The 27294-nt window shown below is 36.2% G+C and overlaps 1 protein-coding gene across 1 annotated transcript in view; it reads left to right on the forward strand.

Annotated features, from left to right (window-relative positions):
* UPF2 (UPF2 regulator of nonsense mediated mRNA decay) overlaps positions 1-27294 on the forward strand; it is a 53542-nt gene that overhangs the window by 14405 nt on the left and 11843 nt on the right. Inside the window, exons 7-19 of the mRNA XM_030959779.1 lie at positions 88-191; positions 512-597; positions 6965-7073; positions 8260-8373; positions 9627-9743; positions 14657-14842; positions 15389-15592; positions 16308-16583; positions 17944-18127; positions 20201-20340; positions 21366-21470; positions 22414-22512; positions 23201-23368. Coding sequence (XP_030815639.1) covers positions 88-191; positions 512-597; positions 6965-7073; positions 8260-8373; positions 9627-9743; positions 14657-14842; positions 15389-15592; positions 16308-16583; positions 17944-18127; positions 20201-20340; positions 21366-21470; positions 22414-22512; positions 23201-23368 — 1892 coding nt within the window. The remainder of the gene's footprint in view (positions 1-87; positions 192-511; positions 598-6964; positions 7074-8259; positions 8374-9626; positions 9744-14656; positions 14843-15388; positions 15593-16307; positions 16584-17943; positions 18128-20200; positions 20341-21365; positions 21471-22413; positions 22513-23200; positions 23369-27294) is intronic.

Genomic DNA, 27294 nt, shown 5'->3' on the forward strand with positions numbered 1-27294 from the left:
TAAATGCACCTTTTGGGGAATGTGTTGGTATACAATTATATTTCATAGCTTAAAGATGTCTGCTGCTTGTTTATTTCCCTCTGTTAGAACAAGAGGATGAAGAAGCCAGTACTGGATCTCATTTAAAACTCATAGTAGATGCTTTTCTTCAGCAGCTTCCAAACTGTGTCAACAGAGACCTCATAGACAAGGTACGGTCATAGTTTCAGTTTTTTGCACTCTTAAAAGCCTTAATGCTAGATCAGAGAGGTAGGAAATAAAGATTTCAAGCTTTGGAGTCTGACAGTAGCTGAATTAATTTTTAATCAGTCTGTATTCCTCTCAGTGGACATGTTTTCTGATTGTGCCAGTTCTAGCCAAAACTGAAGATTTTTCTTTATGGTAATTTTTAAAGCAGTTGTATGTAGTAGGAATAATTCTGTAAAAGCTGTGTTTAAACACCATTTTCTGTTGCTTTCTTGAAAACCCACTGCATTAAAGTGAAACATTGCAATAACTTTGCTCTTTATAGGCAGCAATGGATTTTTGCATGAATATGAATACAAAAGCCAACAGAAGAAAACTGGTACGAGCACTTTTCATAGTTCCTAGACAAAGGTAAGAGCAGAAGGGGACCAAGCTGGGTCCACCCATTTATTATTTAATTTAGCATGTGCATGTATTTTTTAAAACCAGTGTATATTCCAATTGTTTATTCCTGATCTGCACTTTTGGAGTGGCTTATGCTGAAGCACCAAAGAAATATTTAGAATCAATGATCCACACCATGATAAATAGTAAAAAAATTAAGGTTTTTAATAAGGAATTTTTTTCTGGTACTTGGTGTTTACAGCAGATCTCTTTTCATTACTTTTTTAAAATTACTTTAATTTTTGTGAAAATAACAGCAAAACATACCTGATACCAAAAAGGGAGGTTTTATTTAATTGAGGACAACTTGCACGATTTTTTAGAGCCTGTGGGCACTTTGTGCACAGTATAGTTTGGAAGGAGGATTTCCTGTGATGTGTTAATTCTGATGCAGTACATGGCCATTGTAAGAGCCTTGTGCTTTCTGCAACAGCCAGTTCTAGGCCAGCCACTTTGAGCCTGGCCTCTCTTTGTCTCTGTACATCTGCCTGTGTCAAGCTCTTGCTGTTTCTCCTTGTCCCTGTGTAAGCAGATTTCCTGCACTTACGGGAAGAGCCCTGCTTCCAAAAATGTTTGCAAATATTAAAATAAAAACATGGAATTCATTAGAGGAATAATATATTTCTCTGGTCTCTGGTAAACTTGATCCTTAAATAGGTGAAATTATGAAGAAGTTGCTTTTCTTGCTTCACCTTGTCCTGTTTCTCATTATAAGCTGTTTTGATGCTGAGTTTAATATAATGTGAATATGATCATCTTGGAATTCTTGTTAAGAGTTTTGATTCCATTACCTTTTAACACTGGGGGGAAAAACATAGCTTGAGTATCTGTTTTGTCTCAACACATGTGTAGACTGGCTTTGAACAAACAGAGTTGGTGCTTTGTTTTCCTCAAGTTTCATCACTGCTTGTGCTGTGTTTTCAACCCCAATTCAGCCTGTTTCTACATCCCATCTGAAATAAGCATTTGCTGTGCTAATAACCCTGTTCTCTTGCTGTGTGCAAACCAGTGGTTTGTTTGCTGACTGAGGCATTAACCTGACTTCATGGTGAAGCAGTGCACATAATCTTTCCTTCTCTTGTATGTTCTTGCCTCTAAAATTTACATGTTTGACCTCAGTGTTTGGAGATTTTGCTAGAGGCCTGATTGTGCCTAACACATTAGTTAATTAATGATAGGGGAGGCAGGCAACTGATTATCTTCTGTGTTGACAAGGTGCTCTTCAGCCCAAGTGTAGGCAGCAGAGGAAATAACATTTCTGTTTATCAGCCTGCTGGTAATCATGAAATGCATCAAAACACACTGTGAGCAGAATTTCTTTTTCACAGCTTAGAACATTTACAGTAAAAAAAATCAGCAGAAGCACGTAGACTTTTGCCTTCAGCTCTGCTAGAATAGAGAATTTTCCATACTTGTAAAATGGAAGTGTCTTTTGGCTGGTCTGTGACCAGACAGTAGTGCTTGTACCACTGCCCTGTGTTGTTTCCTGGTGCTGTAGGTTCCAGATTGCTGAAATTGATTGTTAACTCTTGGAACCTCTTTGAAAATTCTTTATTCTCTTTGCATAATCTGCTAAATTGTGCTAGGTGACAATGATCTGGAGGAACTTGTGCATAGTGAAAGGAGGTACTTTTAAACAGGAACAGCATGGTAAGGCTTGTAAATTCAGCAGTGTGATTTCATAGATGGCATGAAAGCAAAAGTTAAATTCCTGATATATTGCCCTGTTAAATGTCTGTGATCAGGCTGTACTGTGAACAGAGTTAGAAGCATACATAGTTTCCTCATTGCCATTGATTTGTCATCTTCCCAGTGGTAATTCCATTGCCCTGCAGATTTGTATTAAAAGTAAAAGTAATTTAAAAAAGTATTAACTTTTCTCATAGACCTCAACAGAGCAGGATAGATGGTGAGATAGCCTTGAGGAGCTGCTACTTTTGTGATAGTTCTGGTGTCCAGGGGTTGGAGCTAACACTGAAGTGAATGGCTCAGCTGATTTTCTCACTGCTGGGCTTTGATTATAAATATGAATTATTATTTAGGTATTAGGTATATATTTAGGTATAAATATGAATATTTTATTTAGATACTATTCCTACTATTAAGAAGTACTAACATTTGATGTACAATGCTTTTTCAATTCCTTTTTCTTCTGTCTGCTCTAGGACCTACTTGACTAATAAATACTCAAGTTACCTTGATTCTTTCAAGATCTTAAGTTCAGTATGTTCCTGCATTGGTGAGCCCATCTCTGGGCTACTCAGCTGAAGAAACAGGATGTTGACTGAGCTGCTTGTTCTGAGCACAAACAGCTGGATTGTAAATACCAGCTGAGCTGCCCATAGATGCAGACAATTTGAAAGGGCAACCTACCCCCATATTTAAGTAAACTGTAATGCTGTAGTTGGTAAAAGAGCAGTTCTGCTGTGTCTTCAAATCAACATTCATAATCCTTTCTGATGTAGAAAATTCTGTATATTCTGTTGCACAGTGCTTTGAGGCTTTGTGTACTGTGCATTAATGATGATTTTGCTCAGGGTATCTCTTCACTGAGCCATAATGATATGGCTTTACCTTCCATTATTGTTGTTCCATACTTGTTTTTACTAGTCCAAGAATTTTTGCAATACCTCTCTGGAATACTGTGGGAGAGGAGTGCTTGTTATGCTGATGTTTTTGAGGAAGTTTCTTTGTGAAAGCTTCAGAGGAGCAGTGTCCTTGAGGATGCAGATAAAGCAGTATGTTTTCAAAAAGCATTTCGTTTCCAAGCATGTCAGTTAATGCTGTTTAAGTTTAGCTGCTTTATTTGCAGCCATAATGAGGTATTTCAATGACAATAAGTTATCTTTCTTCTCCTGAGATCACTTTTGGGAAATGTGCAGGCACAAGAGTTTCATCAAGAAAGTGTAAAACTGGTTTTTTGTTTGATGTGTAAAACAGACACTATGAAATAAAGTCATTATGTAGTGTTGCCAGGGAGCTTTCTTGCTACCTCTAGGGCTGGATAGATTGGGGCAAATCAGGATTCTTCAGGACAGAAAACTTGATTTAGCAAAAAAGGCCATTTCTTCCTAACTCACTGTAAATCAGTGTTAGAATGCATCTTTGCCCTGCTCTGTTTGAATACTGATGAATGGATCACATTTACATTTTCAGCTGTGATTTGAACCTCCAACCCAACAGAACAGAAGGCCTTTTAAAAAGATTTTTCAATGCCAGTATACGAGTGGCTTTCGCATTTGCATTGGAGGATTGATTTAAAACTAAATATTAGCCTTTTAATCCAGGACTGCAGGCAGTGATTTAACCCATACTGCTCACAGCTTTAGGACCTTTTTCTGTGGTTCTTTGCTGAATTATCTTCCTGTACACAGAAATTATTTAGCTTTACCGGAATACTGCAATTCTGTAAATATTTTTCTTTTACTTCAATATGAGAAGTCTGAAATCTTTTCTTAGACTTTAAATTCTCAACAATTCCAGATAAATGTTAAGCAGCATATAGGGCTGTTGTGGCTTATGGTTTTTTTTGATGTTCCCATCTATGTTGATCTGTGTTGCAAGTTTACCTCCAGCAAGAGATCTGTTTTCACTTAGTAGTTTTTAGTGTTTTTATTGGTTTTTCTCCATTCAGAAGTTAGCTGCTTCTTAAGTGTTAAATAGTTGTTCACATTTTAATTCAAAAGCTGCAAGCCTCCTGTGGATTTCCTGTCAGCTTTTCATCCTGAGACTTCTCTGTAGCAAGGTTCTTTTTGTTCAGTTGAACTTGACTTACCAGTGTTTGCATGGCCTGTTTCAGTTGAGGATAAAATTGAGGGATGTGCTTGAGATGAAGGAGTTTTATGTCCTGGCACAGAAATAAAAGCCAAAAGTGCTTCCCTGGCAACATTCCAATTCCACATCATCCTTCTCTTGCCACTGAGCAGTGTGGGTGGCACTTAGTACCTGTTCAGGCCCTGTGAGTGCACTGCTTTTATCCATTATCCTTGTCCTTGTGAGGCAGGAGTTCTGGCTCCAGTGCTTCATTCTTTAAGCTGTCTTGTAGAATCACAGAAATTAGGAAATGTACAAACTGCCCCCTTCACTCTTCCTGGGCATAAAATTTTGGATGTATCCCTTTTAGAGAGATTGCAGTTAGGACTTTGAGATAAGTTTTTCTGTAAGTTGGTTTATGATTGGTTTTGGTATTTTGGGCTTTTTAAAATAAACTGACATTTGAAATGGTGGAAAAAAGATGTGCTCTTAGATATTTTACTGAAGTGTAGCTCATGTGAGCCTGAGATCCAGAGCTGACTGGATTTCAGTCCATGGTATGGGGTCTGAATGACAGTGGTCAGAAGTGGTGCTTTTTACTGTGGTGCTGAATATTCAGGGTGCTTCAGAGAGTGACTGACCCATCCCTGATGCCAGATCTTGCTTCATAGCCAGAAGAGCAGGAAGAGAAAGCAGTGTGGGGGTTTAGTTAAGTTCTTCCCCCCTTCTCAAGGGAAGGAAATGCTTTTGGAGGGAACAAAGCACTGCATGTACCAGTAGATGGTGCCACTGATACTGGAATGTCTCCACTGCTGAACATGAAATTTTGTCTCCCTCTGAGAGGGAACAAATTCTATCTCTGATTGCCAATTCCAGCATAATTAACCCAAGGCTATTCCTTATTATATTTCACCTATTTAGAAATACCCAGTCTTAGTATACTTCCTCATGAAGAAACCTTTTGTGTCCTGCAAGGGAATAACAACAATGTGCTCTAAGACTTTAATTTTCCCCTAGGTATACTCAGTTTACAGAGATGAAATTATTAGCTCTCAGCAGGCAGGTACTTGCTGAGACCAGAATAAAACTTTCTGATATTTGTTTTAAAAGAGTTGCCATACAGAAATCCCCTCAGTTAAATTTATCCTCTTAGCTCAGCCAGAGTCCTCTCTTAGTTTAGCTGTTGTGGGTGGGTGTGAAGCAGTGAGACTTTCACTTCTCTCAAAGTTAATGGCTAAATGCTTAATAACATGGTAGTAATTTGCTGTGGGTAGTCAGCCTTGACTGTGTGTTCCAACAAGCTTGAAAAATGTAAATACTGCTTCAGTTATTGATTAACAGAAGAGATAAAACCTGTTAAATAGGTAACTGAGACACCCACAATGTTTCACCAGGAGTCTTGTGTGTTACCAGGAGGCTGCCTGGTTATGTTTTTGGGGAGAGTGTATTCTGATGTTTCTAACCCACAATTTAAATATATAATTGTCTCTTTTTCTGTAAGTGGGTATTAAATGTCTTGGAAATGGGCTCCAGTGACATAAAATGAGAAAGGAGGCAGTTGTGATGGCTTTGTTTTGGAGTTTTTGTCTTGATGCTTTGTGCCAGGACAAGCTCTGTGTGTCAGCTGTGCTTTTGGGGTTTTTTTGTTAGCAGATTTTTTCTTTTTGTTGTCCTTTCCTGAGCACTAGGGAAAACCTTAATCCTTCATAAAGTGTAAACTCAAGATGTATTTTTCCCTTACAGGCAATTTCTCAGTAGAAGCGTGCAAATTTAGGATGTTCCTCTCCACTTACTTTGGCTTGTTCTAGAGTTCATCTGTTTACTGCATTAATTTAACATTCTGAAAATAAACTGAAAGTACTTCCTTCAGCTTGTTAAATGATATTATGAGGCCTCAGAGTGCAGTTGGTTTCTCTGCATTTAAAACTGATATATACACAGCTGGTTTGCATAAATGTGCAAAGGAAATGTGTGTGAAGGCACGTAATTAAGGCAAGAGAGAAGGAAATAAGGAAATTCTGCAGAAAACTTGGAAATATTACCATTTGTGGGAGTGCTAGCAGAGTTTTTGGGAAAAGGGTGGCCACATCACATCTGCTCAGCTTTGTTTTATGTAATAACTACTATTCATTTAGGGGTTTTCCACCTTAAAAGTAAAGATATTCTCTACCTTTCTGGTTATGTCCGCTGCTTTTCTGAAAAAATATTAATACCTTGCCATAACCCATGGCCTTGTCTGTAAGAACCTTTTTTTTGCATGTTGAATGGATCTGAATTTTCTTTCTGTTTGGTAATTTATTGAAGGTCACATTCTGTAGTTGATGGTATTCAGCATTTTACCTATGGCAGGAGTTAAAAAGAAAATGAACTATGAAATGAACTATATCCAACAGGATATGGGGATTTACTTTCTTGTGTTGTTTTTAAATGATACTGCATTCTGAAGTGGACCAAAAAAATTGCATGTATGTAGTTCTGTCAGTGCATTGATTCGTTTCACAACTAAAATGGTGCCCATATTTGTACACATAAATGCATTTTTGTCTATATATTGTTTATTTTGTCCTCTCTTTGTTTGCAGATTGGATTTGCTACCATTTTATGCAAGACTGGTTGCCACGTTGCATCCCTGTATGTCTGATGTAGCAGAGGATCTCTGTTCCATGCTGAAAGGGGATTTCAGGTTCCATGTATGTTTTGGTGATTTAGATTTTACTAAAACCAGATCAACTAATCTCATTAGTCAGGGAAAAAACCCACTTTGTGTTGTGTAGATACTACTTCTAAAATTCAGTGAATATTTTCCTGTCATCTCAGCAGTTCTAGAAAAAAGAAGAGAAAGTTTTGTAACTTTGTGAGTCTTTGTAAAAGAGTAGTTTTTGCAACTTTCCATATATGATTACATATTTATATAAATGAACTGTACAACAGTTACAACAGAAGTTACAAAAATTAGAAACTCTGCTCCATCTGTGTTAAGAGTTTTCTGTAAATAAATAACTTGCTTTCAAAATGAGACCTGACCTATTCAAACTTTTCTCACTACAAGGCTACTATTGGAGGGATCAGTATCATCATATAATATTTAATTAAAATTAGATTTTACAATTTTCATCTATCAAAATTTTCCACCCAAATGTATTTTTCAGTGTTGCTTCCTTCTCTTTCTTTTTAAGTGTTATAACCAAACTTGTTACGGTGCACAGTGATGATTCCATTTTCTGAGCTCTGTGGCACAGATTTCAATTTTTTTTCTGATACTGACATTAAGAATGTGTATAAATTGCTCAAACTTACTTGAATCTTAACAATGTTAAGTTTCTCAGAAAAACCTCTTTTTGTTGGGGAAATAAAATTTTCTACTTTGTGGGTTATGTTTAGACATAGATATATATTTGTGTTTGGTTCCTAAATTTATGCTGAATGTCAGTAATTTCAAAAGTCTGCACATTACTAAATCTGACTTAAAAAACCCATCAATATTTAATGTTTCTTTGAGGACAGTACAAGTGGCTCTCTTCACATAGAGACTTCTTATTGATTCTGAAAATATAGAATCTAGAATTCTTTATCACTACTTCACTGGGGCAAAGGAGGAGGATGTTAGAGGAATTAGGAGTAGGTATGTTAGAGGAATTAATTGTTTTGAGGGGGGGTAAGGAGATGGGGAAAAGAATTCAAAATCTTCTGAAGAAACAAGGTTGTAGGGAGGGTTTTAGGAAGCCCAATGAGAAGTAAAGGTGGAGCTTGAGGGGCCAAAGTGATACCAAACACTTCTGAATTCCCAGGCGTGTTTTGTGCATGTTCAGATCAAAGTAATTTAGAAGAAGTGGGTATTTTTGAGGGCTTACAATCAGTTTTTGGTTGGTTTTTTAGGTAAGAAAAAAGGACCAGATCAACATTGAAACAAAGAATAAAACTGTGAGATTTATTGGTGAGCTCACCAAGTTTAAGATGTTCTCCAAAAACGATACTCTCCACTGTTTAAAGGTTGGTGCTGTGATAGTCCTGTACTCCTATGGGTGCTGACAGTGTGTCCCCATCCTATTCCCCTTACTTACCTGCTGCTGATGTTACCTGAATTCATTACATGGGATATTTTAAACCCTGGTGTCTGTGGCTGCTGTGTATGAGGAGACTTATATAGCTGCTGTAGAAGTTAGAAGGTTTTACCTCTTCTAATGGGAGGAATATATAAAAATAAACTTCTACATTTGGACATAACCAAACTGCTCATAATTTTCTTTGGAAGTATGGCAGACATTGCTACTTATTAATCTGCTGTACATTGCAAAACTTCCATAATGTTGATTTCAGTTAATGTTTTTGTGGAGAAAATAACAATAAGGGTGAGGGACTAGAGGCAAAAAGCATTTCAGTAATGCAAGGAGAGGCTTTTATGCCATTTGAAGCAGGTGCTTTTGTTTGTTGAGGAGCAAAACATCTCTGGAAAGCATTAATCTGTAGGCACATCATCTCACTTTGCATGCTGATAAACATTCAAACCTTGATGTCAAGTCCCAAATTAAAAATAGATTTTAAAAAAGAAAAGTGCCTTTAATAAAAGATGCTTGAGACTCACAGCTTAACATCACTTTCTATATGAATAGTTTCTGTTCATTGACTTGCTAGATATCAAAGCTGAATTCCTAAAGAAATCATAATCACTCCTGATTTCAGCTCTCTTGTCTATAAAATGCTGTAAAATGCAAAGCTGTGTTAATTAGAGTTACTGCTTAACTGCAAACAGTGCAGTTAGGTGTGCTCTGAGGTTACTGTGCCCTTGTGCAGTGTCATTGGGTGGTTTGAGGGGAGTTTTTATGCTGGTCTTTCAGAAGATCCTGTTCTTCTGAAGCATAAATTTAGGGTCCATAGACTGTTCTTATAAGAATTTTAAAATGAGATTAATCTTTTGAATATTCATAGAATGGTTTGGGTTGGATGGGACCTTAAAGATATCTGGTTCCAGCCCCTGTCTTGGACAGGGACTCCTTCCTCCCAGACTTGGTTTCTCAGAACCCTATCCAAGTGACCTTGAACACTTCCAGGGATGGGGCATCTACAACTTCTTTGGGCAACCTGTGCCAGGGCCTTGCCAATCCTAACATCTGATCAGTGAAATCCATTGGCATTTATTCCATAAAGAATTTAATACCCCAGCATAGTGTCCAATCTGGTAGATACGTTTTCTGCAGCTGAAAAAGATGTTTAACAAGCTGTGGTTTTATATAAATACATTCCAGATGCTTCTGTCAGACTTCTCTCATCACCATATTGAAATGGCATGTACCTTGCTGGAAACCTGTGGAAGATTCCTCTTCAGATCACCAGAATCTCACCTAAGAACCAGTGTTCTTTTGGTAAGAGAAAACTTGATGTCTTATAGGGGAGGGGTGCCATGTTCTGACTTACAGTAATTACTTCTTTTTGAAACTATTGTCAAGAACTCCAGTTGACCTAAAGACCTCTTCATGTCTTGAAAAAAAAAGTAAGAAAAGGAATTCAATTTCTGAAGTAAAAAGCTATTCCTCTTGAACTACTGGTAATTCAGAGACAGGGCAAACCCAGAGGATGAGGTTGGAAGAATATTGTAGCTATACCTGAACATACCTGAAATAGTGTTTGAGGGGAAGAATAGTGGTGAATAGAACCAAACATGATTTCAACTGGAAGTGAAGACATTTGTGCAAGTGGTGGTTTCTATGCCCTTTATAATGATCTGGGGTTCTAAATGTGAAAAAAAACCACCAAAGTTTATGAAGACACTAAGAGAAGCAGTCCTAGAAATAGAGATTGGGTATTAAGATTAGAATTGGGATCTGTAAGTCTGAAGAAGTACTTGCAAAGACTTAAAAATAACAAGAACTGAATAAATAATAACAAGAACTGAAAAATATATTTACTGACTTGGGAGACAATCCTAAAACTCTCTGTCTAGGGCAAGACACCGTGTCAGACATGGTTGAAGAAAATCTTCAAAGATAGATTCCTTTTCTCTTAAACCAGTATTCTCTCTTCTTGTGCTCTAGTTAATGGAGAAGCAGTTGAATACTTTTGGGTATATTGTTGTACAATTTCTTTTCCACAAAATACTGTTTTTTTCTGAACCTCTTTATATGTTAGAACATCTGTTGAGGTGGTGCAGTCATGAGACGAAAGAGATGGGCAAATTAACTGCCAGTTCCTTGGCTCTTGCTTTTTGTAGCAAGTGTACTTTGTATCTTGAAAGGTTTGAATCTCTATTTTCTAAAGGTTTGCCAGCTGATGTGTTGTATTGTGAAATATATTCCTTTCCATAATCAAGGATTTTTCCCTTGAAAACTCAGTTCCATTATCTTTAAAAGACATTTTGCTCATTGCTATCACTTTATGGCAGTTAATAAAAGTTTTAGAAGTCAGGAAAAATTAAATACTTATACCAGAGCTGGTTTTTGTAACTGACTGCTTTTAGTGTTATGCACTATAAAAATGCTGACTGTTAGATTGGATTGCTGGAATCTGCTGGATGAATGCTAAACATGGCTTAACTATGAAGTGCAAGACAAACCACAAACTCTGTTTGAATTACTGAGGCTTAAAGCCTCACAAGGTTCTGGATAAGTGATCTTTTCTTATTCATTGAGGAGCCAGGAGAAGGTGAAAGATGGCAAATAAGTTTGGACTATCTATTTATTAAGATGTAAAATAGGCTAAATAGAATTATATTCTGCATTCATCTTAATAGCTGCATTTTCTAACATTCCCCTTAAAAACCTACAGAGATTAATTTTGGCTTAAATAGTCTTAAACAAATTGGATCATAGTCTTATGGTACAAGTTAGGGTGAACTGTGGAAAAGATTTCTCTTAAAGCAAACTGATAACAATCTTGTGGTAAAAATCTAAGCAATTGTAAAGCTGATCTACTCTTATGGGTGGAATTAAGGCCTGTTGATCCTCTAAATAATTACTGGTCCTAATCTTTACTGCTGATGATGTATTTTGTAATAACATTCCAAATAGGCTGCATGTCAATGTTGCTTTGTCCTGGCATAGAAGAAAGTCATAGTTGAGAATGGATTTTTAAAGTTATTAAGGGAAAATTACTTATTGTGAAGTAAAGTGTTCTGTAAGGGCATTGCAAATCTAGTGGCACTAAGTAACTTATTCTAGTGATCATATCCTGGTTTTGTGAAACTCCTTCATGTTTTGCAGATTATTTAGAGATTCTTCTTTTATTAGGACAATGTTTATTTCTAGTAATGGTCTTCTTGGCAAATCTTTCAAATTCAGTTTCCTTTATGTAATTTAAAATACTAATGTAAACTAGATTTGCTTTAGGATTGATCAGTTGATAAATGAATTACTTGAATTGGATTATTTGAATTGGAGCTTTGAAAGGAAGATCAGCTTCATCTTAATCTCTGTTTCTGTAACATAATTGAGTTTAAATGTCAAATTCTTGTATTATACTGTTGTGGTCTTGCTGAAAGAAAATTTGAAATTCTGGTATTAAAAGCTTCCTGATGCATTTTTAATCATTTAACTTAGACAATTGTCTTAAGCTTTAGGGCCAGATCACTTGTGTTAATAAATATACAGAACTTAAGGTACACGGTGGCTTCCTCCTTGGTGTGGCTGCTTTTACTGGTGCTGTTAAAACTGGGAGATGTTGTTTGTAGAGGAGGAGGCTGTGGCAAAGTAAATGCAGTTCATGGAGAACTGTGTTAATTCACTGTAACAATAATGTGCTTCCAGGGAATTAAAAATTTCCATTTTGAACTGTCAGAACGAGTAGCAGGGCAGAGCAGTGCAGGTATTAAAGGGAAGCAAGAGCTGAACAGTTTCAGTATCTTGCTATAATCTGATGTTAAAATGTCAGTTATGCTGAAATGTATTCCAAAATTGGAATTTTCATGATGCTTAGGTTTTGATTAGTTACTTCTTTCTTTTTTTTTTTCCCCTAATGGTCACTAGATTTTCTTTGAAATGTTTCTGCAATATATGCTACGTGCAGAAAGATTGTGCCACTCACCAGGAGGAAAAAGCCAAAACAGTTTTAATATTTTAAGATGGATATTTAAATGTTGTTTTGGTCAGTTTTTATGAAAGGAAAAACAGAAACCTAATCTTCAAATGTAGTGTTTTACCTGTGTAGTTCTTCATTTTAGCCTAGAAAAATGAGGAGCCAAAATAGCTGATGGGCTTAAAGCACTTTGGACCACAGGTCTTGCTTTTTTCTTCTGAATTGCATCAAGGTTTTTGTCATACAAACAGTGTAGTGTTATGATTTCTCTTTCCTACTTGTCCATTTGATGCCTTAGCTGAAAAAGGACTGAAACAGTTTCCTGAAATGCTGAAGATTTTTAATAAGGAGAGGTTAAGACTAATACAATCCACTTACAGTTAGAGCACACACTCAGGACTGCTCAAAACCCAATAAATGACAATGATGTTGAGACAATGCATATTGTCTCTTCTGGGAAGAAACATTTTAATTATAAGCTATTATTTACAGTATAATGTACAACTTTTTATAACAGGAAAATACACCAGTTGTGTAGGTTTAGGGGGGTTTAAATGTTATTTGCAAGCCCTTTTGCCATTTTCTCTGTTCTGCTTCACTTTGACCCACTTCATTTTTCAGTTTATAATATAGCATGATAAATGCTTTTAAGGCAGCAAAGGTGTATTTTCTCTTGATCTATCTAGAAAAGGTGAAACATTTTCAAAGGTAACATTAACATATATGACATGGTAAAGTTTGGGGATTTTCTACTGTAAGTGTTTTTTCCCCACATAAAACAATTTATGTACTCAGTTGTTAAGTGCTTGTGCATCTGTTAGGTGCTTGTAGGAAAATGTGCTGCTACTGACAGGAATTTCCCATTTGGAAAGGAACAGTCTCCCAGGGAATCAAAGGAAAGACCATTTGTGTCGTGGAAAAGGTTAAGAATGAAATGCCTTAGGGTTGGTGTCAGATGGAGACCTTCCTGGTGATAGATGACTAAATCCAGGAGGAAACTTAGATTATTTGTTGGGTTACTATGTTACACAAAGCTACTGTTCCTCATTGAATCAGCAGCTGAAACTCAGGGTTATGGAGCTGTTTGAGTGCATTGACATTTCATTTGAACTGAAATGTCTGCCTTAAAAATGAAATTTTAAATTGTTCAGGTTTAGTGGAAAGGCCACCAGCATGAAAAATAGTGCTTTCTCACAAATAATCAAAGGAGATTTAAACTCTTGGTTGGTTTACTGGACTACATGAAAGGATATACTAGTATTTGTGTGTGTGAAAGACTACTTACATGTTAATTTTGTTTATCTATTAGGAGTTATAAATTACTGTGTAGCCAACCTCTAGCAGCTAATACAGTTTACACAGGTCCAGTTTCCTGGTGAACCACCATAGAGTGATTGAGAATATATAGGATCACTTACTAAATTACACCTATGTATATATAATTACACAGGTGCATACTAGAAAGTATTTATATAATGGAATTAAGCTCATCTTTAACTGTAAAAATCAGCAGCTTAGAACTGCTTTTTTCATTCTTGTACAGAAATTTTAGATAAAAGAAATTTTTAAACCCCACAAAATAAACCTTGACTTACATACCTAAAGTGAAGTATGGAGAAAAGATTTTTGTAAGTGAGGAAAACAGGACAATCATGACAATTAAGCACAGTAATTAGTGCTAAGTCTTACTTGTCTGATTTTTCCTGAAACATTACTTTATGGTAGATACTGTTTTTCTTGCAGTTGATTCTGCTTGGGTAAACAGCAGTAATGGAGCATGGAATAAGGAAAATTCTATTGTCTAAATCTTTGGAAATTCATATGAAACCGTCAAAAATTCTCTGGAGTTACATGCTGATGTAAAAAATGATAATTCAGTGTGTTTGTGTCAAGCCTTCAATATTTCAGCTACTTTAGTTAAATAAAATCTCGTTAAATAATGTTTTAAACAGAGTTCCTAGTAGTCTTATGAACTATTGATCTGAACAGTAGCATTAAGATTTTGAGTTAAATCTTAAATACTTTTCTGAAACTTTTTTACCACAGGGGAGCCATTATAAAAATAGGGATCATAAAGAAAAATGACCATGGAAAGAGCAATACAGAACCATATATATGTACTTTGTTTTTTTCTCTCTCTACCCAAGCTTTCAACTCACTTTTCTGCAACCTTTTATATTTTCTGTATCCCAAATGTAACTCTAAAAGCCTTTGGCTTGAAAATATGGTATGTCAGCATCTCTAACAGGTCATTTGCATTTGTTTCCAGGAACAAATGATGAGGAAAAAACAAGCAATGCATCTTGATGCACGCTATGTTACAATGGTAGAAAATGCCTATTACTACTGTAATCCCCCTCCAGCAGAAAAAACTGTGAAGAAAAAACGTCCTCCTTTGCAGGAATATATCCGTAAGCTTCTTTACAAGGATCTCTCCAAGGTCACCACAGAGAAGGTAAATCCTTTCAAAATCTTTACAGTTTTTACTGAAAGTGTTGTAGTAGTAACTTTGGAAAAGATTTGGGGGGGGCTATGGTTTTTCAGTTGTAAGGAAGAGGAATAAAATGATTAAATTTTCATAAATTAATAAAAGGGTTTAATTTCTTTTATTGGAACGTGTAGAAGCTTCGGTTGTGGACTTGTGTTCTCAACAGCATCACATGCTGAACAAAGAAAGAGTGAGATGAGAATCATTGTGTTCTGTACATTGTGTTGGGAGAGTAGAGGACAAAAGGCTTCAGTTAAATACAGACTGTAAGAGCAAGGAAATATTATGGAACAGCCTTGGACAGCTTGATCAGTAACTCAAGGACAGCAGTTGGGTTATGTACATAAAGTTTTCCATAGCCACTGCAGGCCTGGAAGATGCCTGGAAGGGAGAACAAGGTTGTTTGCAGGTGCTAACAGGGGTTCATCCCAGCCAGGAGAGAGGGGGGATGACAGGGAACATCTTAATATTTTACCTGCTAAAATGTGAAGCTTGTCTTAAAATTTGGTTTAGGTCCTGAGACAGATGCGCAAGCTGCCTTGGCAGGATGCAGAAGTTAAGGACTATGTTATATGCTGTATGATCAACATCTGGAATGTGAAATATAATAGTATTCACTGTGTAGCCAACCTCTTAGCAGGGTTGGTCCTATACCAGGAAGATGTGGGAATTCATGTTGTGGATGGAGTGCTAGAGGATATTCGACTAGGAATGGAGGTAAACAATCAGTATCCTTGCTAAGCTATACTCATCTACTTATGTTGAAAGGAAAGGCTAAAATAATTAATTGTGCTTAAAGAAAGGAATCCTCTTGGATTCTCTTTTTTTTTTTGGTCAGGTGACTTTTCTACCTCAGTTACTTGCTTTGTATAGGTTTGTTTAAATTAATAGAATAACTGTACCCAAAAAAATCCAACAAAACCAAACTAACATTACTTAAGACAATTGTTTTGCCTCCCTTATCATAGTAAGGCCATAAAATTTATTCTTTGACAGTGTTGACAGATTTACACAACTTCCAGTAACTTTGGACACCAGTCCATATTTTAAAAGCTGTTGTAATGACAAGATTTCTCTGACTCAAAAGTCATCAGAGATTTAAGATGGAGTGTATGCTAAATGTATTGGAACTTACTAGCTGACCAGCTTTCATAACTACTTTTTAATGTTTTCTTTCATGTAATGGATGTAGCCACAAATAGCCATCTTTTATTATAAGAAGTTCTGTCAACTTCTTTGGACACTTTTTTCCTTTGTAAAAGGTTGGTTGGGTTTGGGTTTTTTTTATTTGGTTGGTTGGGTTTTTTCCTAAGAAATTCTGTCAATGTTTTTATACCCTTTTTTCCTTTGTAAAATGTTGGTTGGCTTTGGGTTTTTAAATTTTCTACTGTGTCTGCATGATAGTGAATTTTCTTGTTCTTTTTTGATAAAGGTTAATCAACCAAAGTTCAACCAACGGCGGATCAGCAGTGCCAAGTTTTTGGGGGAGCTTTACAATTATCGAATGGTGGAGTCAGCTGTAATATTCAGAACTCTGTATTCCTTTACCTCTTTTGGAGTGAACCCTGATGGCAGTCCTAGTCCACTGGACCCTCCAGAACATCTTTTCAGAATCAGACTTGTCTGTACTATCCTCGATACCTGTGGGCAATATTTTGACAGAGGATCCAGCAAGCGGAAACTTGATTGCTTCCTTGTATATTTTCAGGTATTCTAAATTTTATGCAGATCTGTAAAGTTCTTTAACAAGCTAAAATAAGTCAGTCTGGTACATGTTTATTTCATTGCTCTCTAGCACTGTAATTTGTAGAATCTTGTCTGGTAACAGTTTTAGTTTCAAGTGCTTTGTTATGTTGAGCTATACCAAAATGATCTGGAGGCACTCAGTGCTCACATTGGGGTTTTCTGAACTTCAAGAAGAGATTATTTAGGCTGCTGTCCTCAGCTAATGGTTTTTGTAGAGAAAGAGGAATCAGATACTTCTCAGGCATGCATGGTGAAAGGAGGAGAGGTAATGGGCACAAGTTGCAGCAAAGAAAGTTCTGACTCAGTAAATGTAATGAAGTGGGGAAATTATATCATAATTTGAAATGAGGAATTCCAGACCATGAAATTCATGCTAAAACTTGCTGGATCTAATTTTTTTTCCTTCTGCTTTTCTCTATAATTTTTATTAAAACAAGGGTATTTAAAATTAAGGTGATAACTTATTTCAAACTATACAAATTACTCATCTGCATGCAAGGTGTAAAATGGTGTTTTGAAGTATAGAACCTCATAATGGTTTGGGTTGGAAGGGACCTCAAGGATCACCTTTTTCAAACCCCCTGCCATGGGCAGGAACACCTTCCACTGGACCAGGCTGCTCACAGTATGGTGTGGTCTGATTTTTAAATGCAAAAAGAAATGTTTTGGGGGAGACATCATTATATTCCTGTTACACCTAATAATTTCAGCAAGCCTTCCTCTTGAGCATGTCATCTTTTAAGTAAGATTCTGTTATTCATACTTCATTTTCAGATGTAGTTTTTGCAGCACCTTGGTTCTCAAGTTCTACTGTTAGGTTCACTTAAAATCAGCATTAATTTTTTACGGTGTCACTGTAAGAGGTATATGTGAATTTATTGTAAAGCTAACTGGATAAGGCAGTCTAAGCTGGCTGCAGTCTTAAGATATTTTTTAATGATGTTTTCTCCCTTTCCCCATAATGTGCCTGTGGGGAAATTAATTTTCTTGAAAATATTTGGGGAAAGGAATTGAAAGCTGGCTGGTTGTTAAATGGTCATCTCTCATAGGAGTTTACCATGGGAAGGCACATTCTTGTCAGGGCTTTTTTGTTCACTCTTCATACTTATAACAGTAGTTATGATTCTTAATGTTTGTGATATCCAGTGTTATCAAACAAGTTTTAGTGCTATCAAAATATCTAATAGTTGTATGAAATAGAGTAGTGACGTGAAAGCTTTTGCATTTTTTACTGTACAAACATAGAGTTTTAAACTTCATAACTTAAATTGTTTATAAACATCAATGTGCGTATAATTGATTTCAATATTTGCTATTTCTAGCGCTATGTGTGGTGGAAAAAAAGTCTGGATGTTTGGACAAAAGACCACCCTTTTCCTATAGACATAGACTATATGATCAGTGATACACTGGAACTGCTGAGACCAAAGATAAAGCTCTGCAATTCTCTGGAAGAAGCTGTCAGACAGGTGCAAGACTTGGAACGAGAATTCTTAATAAAATTGGGTAAGAAAATGTGCAAGGGAAGTTAGGTATTTTTGACAATTCCTGTCGTTCTTTAAATTGTCTCTTTATGGTGGTAGGAGGTAACTTGTTATTGTTATGATCATTTATTCTCATGATAGAAACATTTTTGTACCTTCTTTGCATGTTTCTTTCTAATCATACCATACAGAATCTCCATAACTCTAAAGTAATAGATGTTGTAAAAAATTGTATGAATGCTCTTAATATAATAGTATTTGGAGAGCAGAAGTGTGTGTATATGTATTAATTTATGGAGTCATATGGTGTGAATTATGAACCAAGTATGAGGAAGAAAATCATTAATCAGAAAAATGTAATAATCACACTAATTTCAGGAGAAAACAGTTGGGCTGGCAGCACACTTCAGTTGAAAATATACTGATTAGTGAGTATTTAAACAGTTATCATCATATTAACTTTTAAACCTCTTGTATGTATCCGTTCTTAGAAAATGTTGGATACTGCTGTGCTTATTGTTAAATGGAGTTCTTTTCTAATCTTCCATTTTTATTTGAAAACAAACTTGTTCATTAAAAGATTTTATATGCAAATTTTACACTTTTTAAGTGTTCATTAGAGCACTTCACCTACTTGGACACATTCAGTTTTTAAGAATACTCCTTTCATTCAGTGGGATGAGTATGTCTAATAGCCACATAAAAGGTTGCAGCTTCTGTTTTAGGAGGAACGTTTTTTAAAATAATGCTGTTTATTTAATTGACATGCCTTGAAATTCCCTATGTAGTAACTGAAAAGCAGATTAGAATTCCCCTATGGTGTGATCTAAACTCATGGTTTTCATGCTCTCAAAGTGATAGCCAAGAAGAAATATACAATAAGTTATATAAACTGTAATATTCTTTTGAAAGATACTCAGCACTTCCTTCCTACAAATAACAGGAGCTGCACAGAACTTTACACTGATGGCTGACCCTAAGTGCAGTTGGTCTAATGTCAGAAAAGGAATGACAGCCTGAATAGTGACAGTATTGACTCCTCAGTAAATTCCTAGAGAAACTAGTGGTGTAGAGTCTAACATCAACAGTCCTCTGGAGGATTAAGTAGCTTTGTAAATTAAGAAAAGAGAAAAAAAAGAATGTATGAGAACAGTAGTGTATACTGGAAGTTTGGGGATTTTGCACTGGATGACTTAAACATTGCAATAGTCATTCTCTAAAAACAGATCTTAATTATTTTCCTGAATCAGAACCATGCTCAATTCTTGAATACATCCTAATTGAAATTTATAACTAAGACTAAACTGGACACTGAAACACTGGAAAAAGCTAAGACTAATTTTTCACTGTGGAAATGGTACAGATAATGGTATTAGATTGAAGGATGCCTTACTGAAAGAAAGGAGATATTTATGTTTGATGTTTTACACACAGAGTAAACTAAAACATCTTGAGGGGCAGAAGGCAAGCAGGTCAGCAAGAGAAACTGTAAGATGAACTAAACACACAGTGTAAGAATGTCAGACCTGTCTGCAAGGAGGATGAGCACACCAGACTGTACTTGTGGAAGAGACTTTGCTGTCCCAGAGATTTCATACAGGCACCTACATCCTCATGGCTTCAAGTACACCCTCAGAGCATTAGGAGAGAGTCATAAAGGTTTATTATAGGCTGAGAAAATTGTTGTTTCAAAACTGTTAATTGACAGTAGAGGGAAGTACTGCAGCAAAGACTTCAGGGGCTTCATATCTCTGGTTTTGCTGGTTTTGTGCAGTCTGTAGTTTGGAACTCAGATTTTGTTGCATGTGTCAGTAGGGTCCACATTTAGTTTGAGGATGTTTTGAGGTAGTTTGCACAGTTTCTTCTGTTCTCTGGGAGATTTTAAACATTCTCTCTAAGGTGTTCCTCCTTTTCTGACAGGACATTATTACCCTTGATGTCTAAGCTAACTATATAGGAAACATTTCATTCAGAAGTCAGATATTATAAGTTGTAATGCTCAGTAACAGTGGACTTTTGATGTGATCTTCCACATATAACTTGAGTGGTTATATGTGTTCTAATGTTCTAAATCTTTCTCTTTTGCAAATTTCAGGAATTGTGAATGACAAAGATTCCAAGGATTCCATTACAGAAGGAGAGAATCTGGAAGAGGATGAAGAAGAGGAGGAAGGTGGAGCAGAGACAGAGGAACAATCTGGAAATGAAAGTGAAGTAAATGAGCCTGAAGAAGAGGTGAGCTTAATCATTACCTTGCCTCATGTAAAAGAAGTGATTTTGATTGCTCGTTACTTTCTGAAGCCCTTCTAAGTCAGAGCTAGCAGGTGAAATCCGGGTGTGCACAGCCCAGTCAGTACTGTGAGGATATTCCCATCCCAGTTCCATGTATGTGGAAAACTGAGGGTCTGAGGCTTATTCCTTATTCTGGCAGAAACTTGAACCTGACAGCTTTGCTCAGGGTATGTGCTGCTTCTCAGCAAGAAGATACCTTCAGCTTTTGGCATGAAAAAAACTCACTTTCAGATGACTTTCTTTATCTGTTTTAGAAGCAAATGTATTGACTAAATGTCAAAGCAGTCATTAGGAAAAAATAACAGGTGTTCAGAGTATGTCTATGCAATATGAATAAATAAAAGATTTATGGAGCATAAAGCCTTCCTTGTTTACTGTGCTAATAATATTTTCAATCAAAAGTGGTGGAGCCAATAAAAAAACCCACAAGTACATAGAAATTCTGACTTGTCACTATGACACAGCAAAGCTGACGTGATAATGGTGTTGTTACAAGAAAATGAGTTCATCAAGGAAATACAGAACAGTTTTTCTCCATCTGCTTGGGCTGGTTGATTTATTAATAAGCTTTCTTTCAATAGAGGTCTCTCAGCATTAAAGGTCCTGAAGTTTGTGCCTTCACCCATAAATTAGTATCAATAGAATCAGAAACAGTTGCAGCATGAGGAAGGCACCTCTGAAGATCTTTGTATTTCCCTTCTTTGAACTTCATGAGTTTTTGCCAGTCCGTTCCTCCAGCTTGTGGAGTTCCCTCTGAGTGGCAGCATGGCAGCCACCAGTGCCAGTTTTCTGCTGTACATTTGTGGAATTAGTAATGAAGCTGAGTGAGTTCAGACTGAAACATTAAATAAAAATCAAACAAATTTACAGAGACTTAACTAACCAACACGAGGAGTTTAGGAAAATGTTTGAGGAACCAGCTGTCCTTCTTGTTTAAAATAGTCAGCAGTTAACATTGGATATTTCAGGAGGGCTCTGACAATGAGGAAGAAGAGGGTGAAGAAGAGGAGGAAGAGAACACTGATTATCTTACGGACTCCAATAAGGAAAATGAAACTGATGAGGAGAATACAGTATGTATTGAGCTGGAGATAAGTGAATTGAATTTGCATCTTTGGTTTTCTTTACTCAATGTTTTTTGCCAGTGCTTCTCATTACATATCTGGAAAAATACAGCAAAGACACTTCCTGCTATTCTTTCAAATACATTTTATAGCTATTTTCATGTATGCATACTTTGGTTATTACCTTTTGAAAATTTTTATGCTGTCAAATTTGCTGCAACTTGTTTTCTTAAGGCTGTGAGCTTTCACAGGTAGCTAGACTGGAAAATATTGTGTAAATGATGGTTTTGCAATGCCAGCAATAGTAGCAAACTGGTAGGATCCAACAAAGTAACCAGTTACACTCCACTAGATCTCAAAACAGAAAAGGAGACAAGCCAAGAAGTGTGAAATTCCTACAATACAAATTTGGGATTGACAGATTATAATGTTTGCAGCTAAAGAATCCAACAGGCTGAGCGTGAATTGCAGTTACATAGTAAGGAAATAATGAACATTATAGAACAATGTGTTACAGTGCTGACTTCTGACATTTTTGTTGTCATGTTGTGCTTTCCAAATAATTGAAGGGTAGCCTTTGCCCTGAAAATATCATCTAACTTTATGGACTTAAAGGAAAATTGAATTAGATTAGGATAGAGGCTTTTTTTTATTGTTGCCACATCTTGTATGTGTCCATGCACCTACACACACACACACACACGAGTCTGTCAGAATGTTATGAGTGACCACAAATCAGCAAATATGCCTTTCAGGAAAATCATCAAGGCTGAAAACTTCTTTCTTGAACAATTTGGTTCTATAAACCTTTTGATTGTGTATGATGATATAGAAGCAATAAGGATATTTTCCACCTTTTTCTAGACTGTTATAGAAAAAAGTGTTTTCTGTTTTCTAGAATGTTCATACTTCTGAAACTAATGTAGTGGATGATTTTTTCCCATTGCAATAGGAAGTAATGATTAAAGGAGGAGGACTGAAGCATGTCCCTTGTGCAGAGGATGAGGACTTCATTCAGGCCTTGGATAAAATGATGCTGGAAAATCTTCAGGTATAAATAGTTATTTTCTTAATTTGATGTACAGCTAAGTGTAGTTGATTTTTTTCTTAAAGTAAATAAGTGATTAATGCTTAGGTTACCATACTAAAGGAATGAAGACTTTTTTCCTTTGTTTTGGCTTCTTCTCTGAAGATGACTTGTTTGGCTTTTAGTAAAATAGCTGTTTCTTGTATTGTTTGCCCAGTGAATGCACGATACACTGACATATATTTTACAGAATGAGTAATGAATGCATCAGATACTGTGCAAAACTTCTGACTTTATCTTAGGTTTTAATAGGTTTAAAATGCAGATACGTTTAAATTTGCATAAGCTTTTTAGTACTTTGTTTTCTTAGTCACATCTGGTAAATATTTCAGTACTGAGTATAGCAAGCCCTGTATAATAAATGTATTAATAAGATGTACAAAAAAAATAATCTCGAATTGAGAATATATGTTCTGCAGTGTGTCTCATCAGGTCTCTAGATTTCTTTCCCTAAGAGATTGCCCTGTAATTTTCTTCTTCACAAGCAAGGAAAACAAAAGGAAAATAAAGTAAGCTTAATAAATGTAGTTATATATTACTTCATTTTCCTGGAAGGTTAAACCTTTTCTCAGTTGTGAAAATGTGAATGTTGCCAGCCTGACTGACTGTATCAGCATCTGATCATTTATAGAATTCACTTTTTTTTTCATAGCAAAGGAGTGGTGAATCTGTTAAAGTACATCAGTTGGATGTTGCTATTCCTCTGCATCTCAAAAGTCAGCTGAAGAAGGGCCCCCCACTTGGAGGTGGGGAGGGAGAATCAGAGTCTGGGGACACAATGCCATTTGTCATGTTAACAAGAAAAGGCAACAAACAGCAGGTAAGGTATAGATACTGTTTAAAAAAATAAAAACCTTTCACTTCAAAAAAAGTAACACAGACTTTTTTATTTCTTCTTTCATTTCTCAAAATCAGATACAGACAGTTTCATTTTGACACATGGAAAATACCATATATAATTTCTTGGAGTTCTTGGTTGTTAATAGAAATGATGTAGGAAAATTCTGTGGTCAGATTATACCATTGCTATTTACATTGGGTGATTCTACCAGTAGGTCAGTGGTGTGCCTTACATGTATTTTAGATATAGTTGTGGAAGATGAAGAGATGTGGTTGGTGGACTGCCACTCAATATTGAAAGGACTAGAAAAAGAAAAGAATATTCCAGAATCTTTAAGATTCTAGAGCTTTTCCTGAAAACGCTTTCAGCTTCAAATCAAGATATATTGTCATTGCTAAGTTCAATTTCCTAAGTAACTGCCACTTGGCTGAATTTATTCAACTTGCAAAAAGAAACAAAGTCATTATCCTTGAAGACACTGTTAGGAGACTATTCCAGAATGCATGGAGTGAATCTCTTGGAGAAACTTAAATGGGAATCAGGTTGTTAAAACAAACTAACTTCTTGCTTCATGCAGCTAATCTGTATGTTAGTCTTGGCTCTTTTCTCCAGTGTATGTTTGAATTTTCCTAGCTCAGCAAATGCACAGTACACAAATCTCTACCTAACACATTCCTTATGTATTTCATGTCATGGTTTAGGGCTTTTAAAGAAATCTTTTCATTTTTGTTGTATAATTTGATGAAAATAAATTATTCTGAATTTATATGGAAAGCATACCTAAGGAATTGTTTCATGCCATCTATCTGTGCCTTTCAAGTGTTTAGATCCATGTCATTACTTGGTTTTTACATTTGTTTCCTAAATTGTGACAGTAGTGTAGCTTTTGGGGTGTATAAACCTGGAGTAGGTTTATATGAAACACATTTCAAAAATCCATGTAGGAAGTGGTTATTCTGTTTTCCTGGAACTTCAGTGTGGTATACAAAGTTCTACAAAAGCTCTGAGTGGGAGATTTTTAACTGTGGTCATTGGTCTGAGAAGAGGTTTAAGAGAACTCAATTTTTTAAAAAAATGTTGTTTAGCTTTTTCAGGATAATTTACTAGGAGTATCTGTAGTTACAAGGGATTTTTGAATCTTCATATTCCATGTAAAGGGGAAAGTATTGCAGAAATGTGACTTAGAAAAGAAAGCAGAACTTGTTCAGGAGTTTTCCCTGCTCCTCCCCCAATATTTGGTTTTTGGAGTAGGCTCTTCCTGCCAAAACTCTTCTCGGTGTTTCTAGAAATGTAGAAAACAGTTGCTTTATAGACTACTTCAGCTCTTGAATTAATGAAAGACTTCTTTGTCCATAGTTCTGTATTCAGGAAAAAAATGTGTTTTAGTACAGAGTTTTAATAGAAAAATAAGCAGGAAAGAAGAGGTGGAGTTGAAAAGAAAATAATTATTCCTTCTTACGGTGCTTTATTTTAAATCTGCATGAGCAGAATGTGCGATGAGTTTTGAGGTGATTCACTGTTAAGTTAGAGCTGTAAACTTTCAGATTTTTAAAACAGTCAAAAGAAGTTTGCAGCAGCCTGGGAAGCTGTAACTTCATCTGCACAGTCACCAGAGTGATAAATGACATCAGCCTACTTGTTTGCTCTGCTAGCAATGATTCCAGTCTCTGTGTTCTTTGTCAGTGGTGCTCCTGAAACAAGAAATGTTGAAAAATGGAATGTGCTGTGCTTCCTTCCCGAGGGTAATGTTTGGTAGTGGAGGTCCAGTTGCCAAATACTCAATTGACATGCCAGTGTCCACCCAGATTTTAGTGCAGCATTGACAAGTAGGTTTTTTTAAGTAATACAAGAGCAACTGATTGGTGTTTACCAGCTGCATGTATCCAAATAAATGGTCATTGCAGGCTGATAGTGACAAGACACTGTATTTTCTCCTCAAAACTTAGAAAATTAGTAGCAGTAGAACCTAACATGGTTGTTTGAAATTAAGATGATGGCATTGTGATTTATCCATAAGCCATGAGAGAGGAAGGGGAAATAAAGTTGGCATCATAAGGGATCAGAGCTGAGCTGTATCTAATACCATTTGGTGTTTCTGAACCAAGAAGTTTTATGCCAGGTAGGTATGAACCAAAATGAGATATAGATGGTAAAAAGAAAGTAAAGAAATTTGGTTACTGCCTAGGACAAAACATTTCCTTCCCTTTGAAAGATTTTTAGCAAGGCTTCATAAAAGAATGATAATATCCATGGAATGGTCAAATCTCTCCCTGAATGTGAAATTTCTTATCTCAGGTATATCTTCTTGTGTCTATCTCATGGCATTTTTATAAAATTTGTGGTCTATTCTTCTGAATAATCATTTTTGAGCTTCCTTCAGTTTGACCTCCTTAAAGTGAAATCTTCTCCCCTGCCCACGTCTCACAGATTTTAGAAGAGGTTTTTGATACACCTTTTCACTATTTGCAAATGGGAAATGTTTCAGTTGTTCAGTAATCATCATATCCTGTAGTAATTGTCATCAGTGACTTGATTTCAGGTGGCAGCTGATTGCCTTGAGATAGTGACTCAGTGGTGTTTTGTTAATTGCCAGGCTGTTGTTTTTCTGTATCTGTTTCTCTCATTTACACCCTTCTATAGTTCAGTTTTCTTTTTCTACTTTAAGCATCCTGTCTGAAAACACCAATCCCATTTAGCTGATAAATCCATAGAACAGAGAAAATATAAAGGCCATATTAAAATGGATGAGGAGCGTAATGGTGAAGCTGAGGAATGATTTTTATCATGAAATGCTGCTAATGGATTAGTTATTTGTGTAGTTTACATAAAGTTCATTTGATGATATCTGGGAACCTGCACAGCCTGCTCAGCAATAAGTAACCAGAGCTTACTTTGCTCTTGGAATTTCAGCTTTCATTTCTATTCTTCCCTGCACACCTTAGTAAAAGCTCATATTTGTATTCAGTATGCTATTACCCTCATCCCAACCCCCCAAAAAATCTCTTCTAAATACATCTTGTGGTTGGTAGTGTTTAGGGATTTATTGTACCCAAGTTTTTCTTGGATCTTTGCAATAGTCTGTGTTTACTGTTTCAAAGGCAGTTTATTTTCCAGTGCTTCATCTGAGTCTTCTCACACTCATCACTGCTGCTAGTGGGGTTTACTCTCTGAGATACCTTGAGACTGTTTAGTGAATATTATTGCATTAAATACCTGCTGCAGGTGGTGAGGATTTTGCTTTTACTCTAAATCTTCTCAGCAGAGGTTTTGATAATTTATATCTGCAGCTTTTGACAGTGTAACAAAAAAGATCACTTAGGAATTTACTTCTGTTCTTTGGAAATAGATCTCCCATGATGAGTAACAAGGAGCAGGATTCAGAGTAGTTCATGGAATATTGAGAGTGATTATCCTTCAATGCATTACCCTTCTTATGGCATAGAAATACTTATTTCTAATGGATGTGGAGTTGGAGGAAGAGAGATTTTTCTAAATGTTTGCAAACTTTAGCATTAAGGATTTCCTTAGAACTGTTGTTTCAGTTGTGGATAAGATTGAGAATTATTTCTCTTTTCTGGAACAATTGTAAAAAAATAGATATGCAGAAGTAACAAATTGGATTTTCTGGGGAAAAAGAAATCACCTTCCCTACACCTTCCTGAGAATATCAGCTGGATTTCCAGAGAGAGGGTACTTCTGTGGGAGTGCCAAGCTTACCTGGTGTGCCTTATGGCAAATCAGATCATGGGTTTAAATCAGAATGTGTGCTGGGCACATTTGGGTATGGGGGAGGAGGAAAAGACCAATCTGACACCATGGCTGTCTCTAGACTAAGAAGAAGCACTGGGGAGCCAGAATTGTTCTTAAAAAGAAATGTACTGGCAAGAGAATTCCAGGGAATGTGT

This window comes from Camarhynchus parvulus, chromosome 1A (genome assembly GCF_901933205.1).
Source record: "Camarhynchus parvulus chromosome 1A, STF_HiC, whole genome shotgun sequence".
NCBI lineage: Eukaryota > Metazoa > Chordata > Aves > Passeriformes > Thraupidae > Camarhynchus > Camarhynchus parvulus.